A 13,671-nucleotide genomic window follows, 5' to 3' on the forward strand; every position below is an offset into this window, starting at 1 on the left:
ACAAGTAAACTTTACTTACAAACGATATCCTTGGTCATCACGGGGTGCGATGGCTCACTTGGCTCCCCAAATCCAGCCTTGTTCTCGGCAGTGACTCTGAATTCATATTCAACTCCCTCGCTCAGGCCTTGCACCTTAAAACGCAGGTCAGGAATTGTCCTTTTACAGGCTCTGACCCATCTCATTCCTCTCCTCTCTTTCCTCTCCACACAATATCCTCTGATGTCACTTCCTCCGTCCTTTGCTGGTCTCTTCCAAGAAATGGTGACAGCGTTACGACTGACATTATCAATCTCTGGGGGTGAGGGTGGACCTGGTGGACCTGGAGGACCAAGATATGTAAATGTCAATTAATCGATGAAATTTCTATTCTTAATTAAGTAAAAAAAATTTGCACAAATTCTGCTACATAAGGACTCAATGAACTTACAGAAGCTGTCCGTCATTTTGACTGGACCAGACTGGCTTGAGTCTCCAGTGCCGTACTGGTTGACAGCGGACACTCTGAAGATGTACTCATTGCCCTTGATGAGTTTACTGGCTACATGTCTGCAGTCCACAATGTTCTCAGCAAGCTTAGTCCACTGCAGGCGGCTGGTCTCTCTTTTCTCAAGGATGTAGGACTTGATTGAGCTGCCTCCATCCTCCTCTGGTGGCAGCCAGGTTAAAGTACACTTCTCAGCTGAAATGTTACTGGCCTCAATGGGGCCTGGAGGTCCAGGTACATCCAGGACCTTCACCTTTACATGTTCTTCCTTAATACCGAAGGGGTTGCTGGCAGTGATGATGTAGTCTCCTGTGTTTTTGCGGCTTGCATACTTGATAGCCAGAGTAGAGGAGGTTGGAGTGCTGGTGACGGTGACAATATCAGAGGTCTTGAACTCACGCCCTCCCTTTGACCAGACAGAAGTGGGTGGAGGTTTGCCCACAATCTTGGAGGCTGAAATCATGATGGTGTCTCCTGCCCTCACTGATACACCGTCTTTCATGTCTGGGTCAATCGTGATTGTCGGAGGTTCTGAACATAGGACAGAAGAAGGTGAATTCATGCATGTCAGAATGATGATCACACTGGTAACACCACTCCCACAGGACACTCCACTTACCGTATTCATCCTTGCAGGTCAGAACGTCAGTGGGCTCTGAAGGAACACCAGTAGCTCCTGCAGCGTTCTTGGCCCTGACCCTGAACTGGTACTGCGATCCCTCCGTTAAGTCCGTGACAGTGAAAGCACAACCTTGGATGTTAACGTGATTGGCCTTCAACCACGCCTTCCTGCCGGCCTCCAGCTTCTCCACCATGTAGCCAGTCAGCTTGTGACCACCATCGTACTTAGGAGCTGTCCAAATCAGGGTGACTGTGCTCCTGGTGACGTTAATTACTTCAGGCTTTCCAGGAGGATCTATTTGAAATAGATTGAAATATATTAAAACACACTCAACCTGTAGTGAGGAAAGAACAGTTCCAAAGCAGAGATCTCACCAATAGGATCCAGGGCGACCACAGCCTCAGTGACTCTGCTTGCCTTTCCTAGACCAGCCATGTTCATGGCCATTACCCTGAATTCATATTCTAGGCCCTCGATCAGGCCCGTAACTCGGCACTCCTTTACTCTCAGCGGAGTTTTGCTGGCCCGTTTCCACAGCAGACTATTCCTCTCTTTAAACTCCACGTGATATCCTACAGAGAATAACATCAGTTGGTTTTCACTTTCACTCACTTTACCTCCAAACAGGTAGCTATCACAGTCGCTCACCAGTGATTGGGGAGCCACCGGTGTCCTTTGGATCAGCCCAGGTCAAGATGGCAGACTCATGGCGGATGCTCACTACTTCTGGGGGAGCAGGTGCCTCAGGTACATCTGGAAGACACAAAAACACACACACACACACACACACACACACACACACACACACACACACACACACACACACACACACACACACACACACACACACACACACAAACACACGCATATATTTTTAAATTGATGTATCCTGAAGGAAATTCCATCCACATAAAACCCTTTATGTTGACGACTATGTTGTATATAAGAACGTTAGAAGACCTGTCTTCAGAGCGAGCACATCTGTCTGGACACACACACACACACACACACACACACACACACACACCTTTACTTTATGTACTCACTGAATGGATGCTGGGCAACGACTGGCTCGGACCTCAGGTACTCTCCAACCCCGTACTTGTTCTCAGCAAACACTCTAAAGATGTATTCTATCCCATCATGAAGCCTGATCACCCTCATGCTGGTCTTTTGAATGGCTGAAGCCACCGTGGCCCACTTGTTGTCTGTTGTCCGCCTTTTCTCCACAATGTAGTTGGACACCTCAGCACCACCGTCATCTGTGGGCGGGCCCCACTCCAGCGTGATGCCGTCAGCAGTGACCTCATCAAACTTAATGGGTCCGGTGCAGATGCCAGGTTTGCCCACTACCTTGAGCTGGAACTGGCAGTCCTTGGAGCCGGCACTGTTCTTGACGTTGATGGTGTAGGTGTCGGCATCTCCTCTCTGGCAGTCTCTGACGAGCAGTGTGGTGACACCCTGAGACGCCTCCACACACATTCTGCCAGTGTCTCCTAGCATTGTGCTACCCTTCTTCCAGGTGGCAAAAGGGTAGGGCACCCCAATGATGGGGATGTTGATACGAGTGGTGCTGCCCTCTTTCACCACATAGCAGTTGTCATGGAGAGCACTCAAGTTGCAGTCAGGCAGCACTGAAATACAAAATTTTCACATCAGAAAATTGTAGAAAAAATGATATTTTGGTAAAACAGATGTCAGGAGGATATCTCACCAAACTGGTCCTTGGCTGTGACGGTAAGGTCAGTGGGGGGTCCTTCTCCAGATTCATTGAGTGCCTTGACTCTGAAGGAGTACTCCTTTCCCTCAGACAGCTCACTAATTGTGTGTGAGGCGTTCTTGCCCTTCATGATCTGTTTCCACTTCTCGTCCCCTTCGTTCTGCTCCAGGATGTAGGCGGTGATGTAGCTTCCCCCATCACTGACAGGCTTTTTCCAGCACAGTGTGATTGAATCCCTGGTGGTCTTTTGGGCTCTGAAGTCCATCACTGGACCAGGTTGCTCTGAAAAGGAAGGACAGATGTAAAGAAGACTTGTTCATTGTAAACGGACTGTTCTTCAACACCTTCATGTCTGAAACCAACAGAATATCATTTGTGGTCATGTGAACATCAACAGAACAGAGAGGTGATGCTCTTTCAGTTCTCTGACTCTCAACTGAACAAATAAACGTGGGATTAGTAAGTACCTGAGGCTCGAACACTGCCAGCAGTTTGACAGCCTTCTCCAATACCATAGTTGTTCTCAGCCAGCACCCTGAAGCAGTAGGCCTGTCCTGCCTCCAGGTTGGTGATCCTGAAGGAGGTTTTGGGGCACTCTGCTGACACACAGGTCCAGGCTTTCCTCTCTGCCAGACGCTTTTCTACAACATAGCTCTTAACTGGACTTCCACCATCAATCAATGGAGCCTCCCAGGTGATCCAAGCATGACTTCTGGAGGTCTCCTTCACAACCAAGTTCACTGGTGGCCCAGGAGAATCTGTGAGGAAGAGGAGAGATTTTTAGAGGTTTTCTGAATGGAGACACAGATCAAATATATTTTACAACTACTGAGGAAACTTTTAAAGAGATATTTTAATGTTCAACCCGATTTGTGGCTACCACACCCCTTATTCCTGAAGTGTTCACACTTTGTTTCTTACCAAGGACTTTGACCACAATGGTGTAACTCTTGGAGCCACTGCTGTTCTCCAGTGTCAGAACATATTTGCCAGCGTCATATCTGTTGATGTCCTCGATCATCAGCAGAGTGTCCCACTCTGATGTATTGATTGTCAGGCCCTGCCTTTCCTTCAGGTTGGCATCCACCTTTGTCCACGTCACCTTTGGTGGAGGACGTCCTCTCAGTGGGACGTACAGCCGCATGGTGACCCCAGCTCGCAGGACCAAGACCTTTCTGAGGTCAGCATCCAAGTCCGCTTCAGGAGCGACTATCAGATGGGTAGGAGATTTCTTTTACTCAAACTAAACTACTAAACTCACAGACATGTCTCTTAAAGTAGGGCTAGTGCTAAGCAATTAAGTTCACCTAGAATGGTTGCCCTGATTGAGGCTTAAATGAGTCACGATGCACAATAAAATATATTGATATGAGACATGAAGTCAATTAAATATGATGGAGATCAGCTGACCTCAAAGAACCACATCACTGTTCAATAACATCAAGACACAGGAGGCAGATACTGTATGTAGGTAGTAGATAAGCTGCTGCCTTAAAACGACCACTAGACATTCTTATGGAATATTGAATCACAAAGTCATGATGTTCTGTTCCACTTTGACCGAGATAACATGAGCCGACGTTGACAAGATAGCTGACACTAACTGAGCTGCTGAGGGACCGTCCTGCATTAACTTTGGTTTCTAACTGTCAAAAGGTGGAGCGCAGCGTAGCTCCTGTATAGCAGCTGGTCTGACTGAAAACAGTCCTGCCTCCACAAGATTCAACTACCAGGTGTAGTTGAAAAAATAATGTCACCAAAAATATCTTTTTATAGAAAGATAACTAGATGATTAAAGACTGAGCAATAAAAAAACAGACAACAGAAGCTAACCCACAGAGTCACTGGTTCTCTATCTATCTATCTATCTATCTATCTATCTATCTATCTATCTATCTATCTATCTATCTATCTATCTATCTATCTATCTATCTATCTATCCATCCATCCATCCATCCATCCATCCATCCATCCATCCATCCATCCATCCATCCATCCATCCATCATAGAAAAGATAAGTGGTTAGTGTCGGAGTTGTCATCGCAGCTCTACGTACTCAGGATGTCCTTGGGCTTGTGGTTTCCAGGGACTTCGCTGGGGTCGCTGTAGCCGATCTTATTGACAGCTGTTACTCTGAACTGGTACTCGGTGTCGTCCATCAGGCCTGTCATCAGGAACCTGGTTGCCTGGAGCTTCTTGGGGATGTTGCACTTTGTCCAGTCTTCAGCTTCAGCTCGCTTACATTCCACCAGGTAGCCGATGATCTCACAGCCACCATCGTACGCCGGTTTGGTCCAGCTGAGGCTGATGGAACTCTTGGTGGAGTCCACTACCTTTGGGAAGGCAGGTGGTCCAGGAGGATCTGCAGCGTTATTGTTAGCATTATTCACTGGTGAATAGCAAATAAACTCAGAGAATCTGTATCTCAAGTTCTAACAGTTGATACTCACAGACGGGGTCAACGGCCAGAGCAGCGCTCGACGCCTCGCTGGGTTTTCCCAGACCAGCCTTGTTCATGGCGATGACTCGGAACTCGTACTCGGAGCCCTCGGTCAGCTGAGCAGCTTTGATTGTTCTATCAATGACTGGCCGGCGGTTGACCTTGGCCCAGGTCAGCTCCGTGGCCTCACGCTTCTCCACCATGTAGCCCAGGATGGTGGCCTTGCCATCATTGGCAGGGGCCTTCCAGCTTACTGTCATAGAATCCTTGGTGATGTTGCTGATGACAGGTGGGTCACATGGACCAGGGACATCTGGAGGAAGGTATGTACCCCATTAGGCTTTGGTGTTAGAGTATACAGATTTAAACAGCAGGACTAAATGATAAGAGGTCACATCTTTCCTGGTCTGAGCTTACCGTATGGGTTCTTCACCATGACAGGGTCAGTCATGCTGGGGTCTCCCACACCATACTGGTTCTCAGCGCTGACTCGGAACTGGTACTCATGTCCTTCGATGAGTTTTTCCACGGAGCAGTCGGTGACATGTCCGTGGATGTTTGAGGTGACCAGGGCCCAGTTAGCCCTGCTGGTCTCACGTTTCTCGATGATGTAGTTGGTGATCTCAGAGCCGCCATCTGCCACTGGGGGCTGCCATCGCAGCTTAACGCGGTCAGCAAAGACTTTAGTTGTCTTCACTGAGGCTGGTGGTCCCGGTTTGTCTGCAGGAAAACCAGCAGGAAGTTAGCATGTGCTTCAGAGTCAGGCTCATCCTCCCAATCAGAGTAAACCAGCTTACCGAGCACCTTGACCTTAATGGTGGCATACTTGCTTCCGCTGGCATTCTCAGCAGTAATGGTGTAGTCTCCAGACTCCTTCCTGGTGACGGAGTAGAGCTCCAGCATGTGGACGTGTTTCTTCTGGGTCATCTTCATGCCTTCGGTGAGGACTAAAGGCGCTCCGTCTCTCTTCCAGCTCACTTTGGGTAGTGGCTTTCCAAATACCTCAGCGTCCAGGAAGACATTCTCACCAGCTTTCACCATGATCAGGTTCTTCATGTTGACCCCCAACTCCACACGAGGAGCCACTGCACACGAGAGGAGGAAGACAAAGCATCATGAGCTGCTGGAAACACTTTGCTACAGCTGACCGGCGCCGCTCTGTACCGTTCTCGGCGATGACCGGGATGGGGTCGGACGGCTCCGACGGTTGGCTGACGTTGATGGCGGTCTTAGCGATGACTCTGAACTGGTACTGCTGGCCCTCCTCCAGGCCGGTCACCACATAACTCTCCGTCTGGATGTTCATGCAGTTGGCGTTGCAGCGCGTCCACTTCTCCTCTGGGAGTTTGGTGTATTCCATGTAGTAGCCAATCAGCTTGCTGCCACCGTCGTGCTTGGGGCGGCTCCAGACCAGTGAGACAGAGTTCTTGGTAACGTCCATAGGCTCAGGTTTACCAGGTTGGTCTGGAGGAACAGAACGGCTCGAGTGAATCTGGTTTGTGTTCCTGGTGTGTCAAGGTTTCAATAACATTTCAAACAAATAAAACCCACATTGTCTGAGCACGGAAATGAATGAGAAGTGAAAAGTTCTCACTGCTGAAATGAAAATTTACCTCTAGCCTTCCTAAAAGTATATTTCCTTGATTTCACTCTGATATTGTTTTCTTTGTAATGCTTTTCTTTAAGGCCCTGATGCTTATGAATCACACACGTTACAAACTGAACACATTCTGTCTTCATTTAGCTTGTAGGCTACCAGAGAGCTCATGAATACAGATGAGCTGGACACCAGAAATGGTTGAGAGTAATGTAGCCATGATTCATGTTTGACCACAACTTAGAAAAATTGAAATGAAAACATGAAAAAACCTTTGTCCTAAAGTCTAATGTAAAGAAATACCCGATAGACGGCTTTATCCACTTTATATTTAGGAGGTACATCCTCACAAATACAATTTCCTCCGGGATTAATAAAGTATCTATCTATCTATTTATCTATCAAACGGCAACATTTGACTCTTCATTGGCCTCTCTAAGCATCTAACATCTGGTGAAAAAATATTACTGAATGCAATTTGAGACATTTATTCTACATTTATCTGCAATTTGTTCTTGTATTCTTCTGATTTTGTCAATGTCAGAATTTCGTGAACCCATTTAAAAACCAGAACATTTGGTCCGCAGGTCTAAAGATTTTACAGGATCAAAAAGTAAAAGACATTTGGTCATGAAATGCTGGGAAAAATAGATTCATATCATTATAACAATGTTTGTGAAGGTAATGTTGACACATAAAGACGTTCGTACCAACAGCAGTCCTAGCAGTGATGAAGTCCGTCTGTTTGCAGGGTTTGCCCTGTCCAGCCAGGTTGAGTGCCGACACCCTGAAGGTGTACTCCAGGCCCTCGATGAGGCCGGTGCAGGTGTACTGTGTGGCTTTGACCACTGACTCATTGGCCTTCACCCACAGAAGGCTGTTCCTTTCCTTCTTCTCAATGCAGTATCCAGTGATAGGGGAGCCACCATCACTACTGGGGCGCTCCCATGATAGGATGACAAAGTCCTTGTTGATCTTGTTGATCTGCAGGTGTCTGGGCTCACCAGGAGGGTCTTTAGGGGAAAACCAAAGTCAGTACATAGTGTGACAGCTCTGATCATGGTTTCCATGATGTGGCGTTTGGGTTTGGACTCACCAAATGGATGTCTGGCAATCATCTTGTCTGAGTATATGGGCTCAGAGATTCCAAACCTGTTCTCAGCACGGACTCGGAAACCGTACTCTTTGCCTGAAGTCAGTTTGGTCATCCTGAAGCTGGTTTTGGTACAAGATGAGGACACGGTGACCCAGTCTCCCTGGCTGATGTCACACTTCTCAACAATATAGTTGGTGATGTTGCTGCCACCATCCTCTTGGGGAGAATTCCACAGGAGTGTGCAACCATCAATGTCTAGTTCTGTGATTTCCAGAGGAGCTTCAGGAGGTCCAGGGATGTCTGTGGAGACACGGAGGGTGAGGCGTTCATGGTGCAAACAACAAACCTCAACATGTTCATATTTCGTCTGACTTCAGTTTAAACTGGTAGCTTTAGATGTTGAGACGTTGTTGACACTGACCCATGACTGTGACTCTGAGGATCTGGTTAATCTTGCCAGTGCTGTTTTCAGCAGAGAGGCTGTAGTAGCCACTGTCCTTTCTTTTCACATTCTTGATGATGAGCGTGCAAGTTGTCAGTGTTTTTACAACAGACAGGCGATCAGAGGTCAGCACATCCTCATTCCCCTGTTTCCATTTGCAGAAGGGAGGCGGTTTACCAGCTACAAGGGCCTCGACCACCATCTTGGATCCAGCTCTGACTGTCACAATGTCAGGCATTATGACCTTTGGAGGCACTGTGAGAAAGAAGAAATAAGTCAGGGATGTTTCAGCTTTTTGACACTTGCTTGTCAGTTAGTTTGCTCCTATATTCTAAAGTGGTCTCTTGGACTGGTCTACTCACTGAGCTGCTCCTTGACCTCAAACACTCCTTCTGCCTCTCGGGGAAGGCTGACTCCCACCGAGTTCCTGGCAGCCACTCTGAACTTGTACTTCTTTCCTTCTTTCAGTCCAACCACCACAATGGTCAGATCTTTGACCACAGAGTAAGGCATCCACTTGTCCTCTGGGGCACCCTCCTCCTGGTAGTCCACCACATAACCATTGATCTTGGCTCCCCCATCTCTCAGAGGCTTCAACCAGCCCAGCGTGGCACTATTTTTGGTGATTTCCAGCACATCCATCTTCTTTGGAGGGTCGGGCTCACCTAAATACAACAGCAGATTTAGGAGGAATACAAACAGGGTTGGGAAACCCAGAAGATGACATGCAAAGGTGACACTCACTGATAGGATCAACGGCCAGGTAGGACTTGGGGGAGTCCTGAGGAACTCCAATGCCATACTTGTTGCACGCCATGACTCTGAAGTAATACTCAATACCAGGTGTCATGTTGGTCACCTTGAAGCTCGTTTTCTTCAGGTCCTCTGTACACTTGGTCCAGGTCTTCCTATCCACCTCACGTTTCTCAACAATATAGTTCAGGATTTGGCTGCCGCCGTCATTCTCAGGCGGCAACCAAGACAGCTGAGCTGTTGTCTTTGTTATGTCAGTTGCCTCCAGTCCACCAACAGGTCCAGGAGTGTCTGCAGAGAATGAATTAAAAATCACTTTGGCTGAGCATCACTGACCTGAAGAAAGGTCACTTTATTTACTAGATGATGTCTTTTTCTCACCAAGGACTTTGACACGGACGAACACGGCTTTTTCTCCAGCAGAGTTGGACAACGTCAATGAATATCTCCCAGAATCCTCTCTAGTACTCTCTGGGATGACCAGGAAGGACATGGTATCGACTTGATCAACATGACCTCGGCGGATAACATTGTCCACACCCAGGCGCTTCCAGGTAACCTTAGGAGAGGGCCGTCCTCTGATCACAGCAAAGAGCCTAATTGGACAGCCAGCTCTGACGGCCAGGCCTTTCCTCAGACTGGCATCAAGGTCGATCTCTGGAGCCTCTGTGGCCAAAGAAGCACAGTAATGGTAACATTTACGACTACTTCTAATGTGAAACACAATGGATGTTGGATTTAATAGCTCTTATCTTTACCCAGGATCTCCTTCGGTGAAACTGCTTCCTTCAGGTAAGCATGGCGTCCCCATCCCACTTGGTTTTGAGCAGAAACCTTGAATTCATATTCCTGCTTCTCATCCAGTTGGCCGATGGTGAACTCTGTGAGCACCAATGGACCATGGGTATCAATTCTCTTCCAGCCCTCTGCGGGCTTTTCAGGATCCGCCTCACTTTTCAGCCTCATGTCTAAACTGTAGCCGATAATGGGGGCCCCACCATCATACACAGGTTTAGACCAGGACAGGGTGATGGATGTCCTGGTGCTGTCGCCTACCTTCAGGCCTGCAGGGGGTCCAGGTGGCTCTGCAGATAGTAACAATTAAACAAGCTTAAAATATCACTTATCATGTTCTCTGGGGAAAACACCATGGGGAAATAAGCTCATGTCAACGTTGATGAATATAAACTCACCAATTGGATCTTTGGCTGTCACCGGTCTGCAGGGTTTGCTGGGCTCACCCAGACCAACCTCATTCTCAGCTTTCACCCTGAACTGGTACTCATGGTTAGGAATCAGGTTGGTGACTTTCATGCGCCTCTCAGAGATGGGGCTCTTGGTGCATGGCACCCAGCGAACGGCCCTCTTCTCCTTTCTTTCCAGGATGTAGCCAGTAATTGACTTTCCACCATCATTCTCAGGAGGAGCCCAGACAACGGTCATCTCATCTTTACTCACCTGGATCATAAAAACATCCACAGTGTTATTATCAGAGACAGTTTTTTGTTGACGCTAGCCGACCAGCTCTCGGATGTCTTGAATTACCTTGGTGACCTCAGGGGCATCAGGAGGTCCGGGTTTATTGAACTGAGTTTTGACAGTAACGGGCTTGCTCTCCATGGCAGGGCCAGTCCCCATCTTGTTTTCAGCCCTCACTCTGAAGATGTACTCGTTACTCTCCACCAGACGGGTCACGTTGCAGTATGGAGTGACCACAGAAGCAGAGTATGTGGACCAGACCATTCTCCTGGTTTCACATTTCTCAAGGATGTAGCTGTCAACTTCACAGCCTCCATCGTCTTCTGGCGCATCCCACACTACCCTGCACTTGTCCGCTCCAATGCCAGTGATCCTGAGGTTTCTCACTGGGCCAGGGACGTCCAGGACATTGACGTTGGCATATGCTGTGAAGGTTCCAGCTGAGTTGGTGGCAGTGATGACATACTTCCCGGAGTCAGAGCGTCTGGACTTGGCCAAGAGGAATTTGGAATAATCTGGGCCAGTCTCACAGCTAATTCTGGGGTTGTCTCCGACTGCCTTGTCTTTGGTCCATTTGACCTCAGGCTGGGGCTTTCCTCTCAAGGCAGCCTCCATTCTGACGGATTCTCCAACCTTCACCGTCACAGTTCCTGCCAGCTTCAGGTCAATGACGGGCTTCTGTATCTCCTCTTTCACCAGGATATCAGGTAGTTTTACCCAGCCACTCTCACCTCCTTCGTTGACTGTCTGCACTCTGAATAACAGAAAATGAGAAAGATCATTTAGAAATTAAAAAAAAAATCCTATTTTAATATTGAAAACACCACATCAACAACAAAAAGAATTTTATGGACTACAGTGTCCTACCTGAAGGTGTATGTCTGATTCTCTGTACATTTATCAGCAAGGAAGAAGGTGTCAATAAGTGTCCCAGTGTTGAGTTTCTCCCACTCCTCAGCATCTTTGTGTTTGCGCTCCAGGTTATAGGACAAGTTTGGACTGCCACCATCATAGTCAGGCCTCCTCCATCTAAGATTGACATGGTTCTTACCAATGTCAGTGGCTCGGAAGTTCTCAGGCTCACCTGGCTTCTCCAGGGGGTCAATAGCCAGCAGAGGTGTCTTGATCTCTACAGAGGGGCCTGGACCGAGCTTGTTCTCAGCACAGACACGGAACAAGTATTCATGGCCCTCCATCAGTTTAGCCTTGATCTTGCGATTGGTGCAGTTGGAGGAGATCATGGACCACATGCTAATGCTTGGCTCACGGCACTCCACGATATAATTGGTGATCTCAGATCCACCATTGTCCTTTGGGGTATCCCAGTTGACCATGCATGAGTCCTTGGTGGCGTAGGTTGTGTGCAGGTTCTGACAGTGGCTGGGTCTGTCCAGCACGTTGACAGTGATGGTGCAGGAGGCCTCACCGCCCTCGTTTGATGCTTTTAGAATGTATTTGCCGTGGTCATTTCTTGTGGCCTCTTTGATTTTCAGGTGAACCAGTGGAAAGTTCTGAATGATGGTGACACGTTTACTGTTCTCCAGAACATTCTCCCCTTTTGACCAAATCACTTCTGGGTCAGGACGCGCTTTAACGTATCCAATGATATTGATGTTGTGACCAACACGAACAGTGACGTGCTCACGGCAGGTGGCCTCCATCTCAATTTCAGGGGGAATGAGGATGTCCTGAGCAGTGATGGACTCTGGGAGTTCTCTGGACTCTCCATCTCCAATCATATTTGAGGCAAAGACTTTGAATCTGTAGGTCACACCCTCCTCCAAGCCCTTGACCCTGTAGGCACACTGCTTGATGAAATCATCTAAATTCACTTTCTTCCATTCTTCAGTATCAACCTTCTTCATTTCCACAGTGTAACCCAGGATGGGGCTGCCTCCATCTTTGGTGGGCTTGGTCCACACTAAGTCAACCGTGTTCTTGCTGTAATCCTTAACTTTGGGATTGACGGGGGGGCTAGGAACGGTAATAGGCCTGCAGGGCTTGCAGGGGTCCGAGATAGGTGAGGGGCCGCTATAACCAGCGATATTCTCAGCAAAAACTCTAAACTCATACTCATTGCCCTCAAACAGACCCAGGACTCTGTACCTCATGTCCCTGCAAGGTATCTTGTTGACCCGGATCCATTTCCCTCCCGTATGTCTGCGCTCGATGATGTAGCCGGTGATCTGGCTGCCACCATCAGACAGGGGCATGGTCCAGCTGAGCGTTACAGCATCCTCTGAGATATCGGAGGGCTGTGGCTTACCAGGTGGACTTGGAGGCATGAAGGAGTGTTCAGCAACGGTTGGCTTGCTCTCCAAAGGAGCACCAATACCCATCTTGTTCTCAGCACGGATGCGAACCACATACTCCACTCCTTTCTGCAGGCGGGTGATATTGAGACTAGTGGCGAGGCCACTGGAGCTTACGCCACCCCAGGTCCCCTTGTTGGATTCTCTCTTCTCCACAATATAGTTAGTGACAGGGCTACCACCATCATCTTTTGGAGGGCGCCATTCAATCATCATTGAGTCTGGAGTGACCTCCAGAATGTCAACAGGTCCAATAGGAGCAGCAGGAACATCCAGGACAGTGGCATTCAAGGCGGCAGTCTTGGTTCCAGCCGGGTTGGACACGGTGAGCAGGTAGGTGCCCGTGTGGTTCCTGGTGCACTCATTGATGCTGAGCACAGTAGAGAAGTTGTCGGTGTCAATCTTGACGTTGCCCTTGCTAGTGATTTCCTCTCCTTCAATGGACCACTTGGCGGTGGGAACAGGAATTCCCCTCATGATAGCAGGCAGCCTAATGGTGGTGCCAGCTTTCACGATAATGCCCTCAGTGAATTTCACATCCACCTCAACAACTGGAGGCACTGTGGACATGCAGAGAAAATCATTCATGACTCTTCAAGTTCTGATCTTTGATTTGTTGACATTTATTCTCTTTGAACTCTAACTTTGGGATAATCTCTGATGCTAAATTAAAAGACAGAACAATTCTGACGCAGACTATATCAAAAGCAGCTGCAGTAATGT

General features: G+C 48.2%; 1 protein-coding gene across 11 annotated transcripts in view; it reads right to left on the minus strand.

Annotated features, from left to right (window-relative positions):
- The window catches only part of LOC137604872 (titin-like), a 199,834-nt gene that overhangs the window by 46,177 nt on the left and 139,986 nt on the right, over window positions 1-13,671 (minus strand). For all 11 annotated transcript variants that reach the window (XM_068329062.1, XM_068329063.1, XM_068329064.1 and 8 more), the window contains 24 exons: window positions 11,504-13,508; window positions 10,703-11,390; window positions 10,351-10,615; window positions 9,916-10,242; window positions 9,539-9,823; window positions 9,149-9,448; window positions 8,767-9,069; window positions 8,384-8,659; window positions 7,963-8,262; window positions 7,577-7,879; window positions 6,434-6,733; window positions 6,067-6,354; window positions 5,687-5,989; window positions 5,280-5,582; window positions 4,886-5,191; window positions 3,751-4,038; window positions 3,297-3,587; window positions 2,824-3,111; window positions 2,156-2,743; window positions 1,758-1,862; window positions 1,484-1,681; window positions 1,107-1,403; window positions 431-1,018; window positions 20-322 (listed from right to left, as the gene is read on the minus strand). In XM_068329062.1, the coding sequence (XP_068185163.1) occupies window positions 20-322; window positions 431-1,018; window positions 1,107-1,403; window positions 1,484-1,681; window positions 1,758-1,862; window positions 2,156-2,743; window positions 2,824-3,111; window positions 3,297-3,587; window positions 3,751-4,038; window positions 4,886-5,191; window positions 5,280-5,582; window positions 5,687-5,989; window positions 6,067-6,354; window positions 6,434-6,733; window positions 7,577-7,879; window positions 7,963-8,262; window positions 8,384-8,659; window positions 8,767-9,069; window positions 9,149-9,448; window positions 9,539-9,823; window positions 9,916-10,242; window positions 10,351-10,615; window positions 10,703-11,390; window positions 11,504-13,508 (9,498 nt within the window). The remainder of the gene's footprint in view (window positions 1-19; window positions 323-430; window positions 1,019-1,106; window positions 1,404-1,483; window positions 1,682-1,757; window positions 1,863-2,155; window positions 2,744-2,823; window positions 3,112-3,296; window positions 3,588-3,750; window positions 4,039-4,885; window positions 5,192-5,279; window positions 5,583-5,686; window positions 5,990-6,066; window positions 6,355-6,433; window positions 6,734-7,576; window positions 7,880-7,962; window positions 8,263-8,383; window positions 8,660-8,766; window positions 9,070-9,148; window positions 9,449-9,538; window positions 9,824-9,915; window positions 10,243-10,350; window positions 10,616-10,702; window positions 11,391-11,503; window positions 13,509-13,671) is intronic.

This window comes from Antennarius striatus, chromosome 12, assembly GCF_040054535.1.
Source record: "Antennarius striatus isolate MH-2024 chromosome 12, ASM4005453v1, whole genome shotgun sequence".
Classification (NCBI taxonomy): Eukaryota; Metazoa; Chordata; class Actinopteri; order Lophiiformes; family Antennariidae; genus Antennarius; species Antennarius striatus.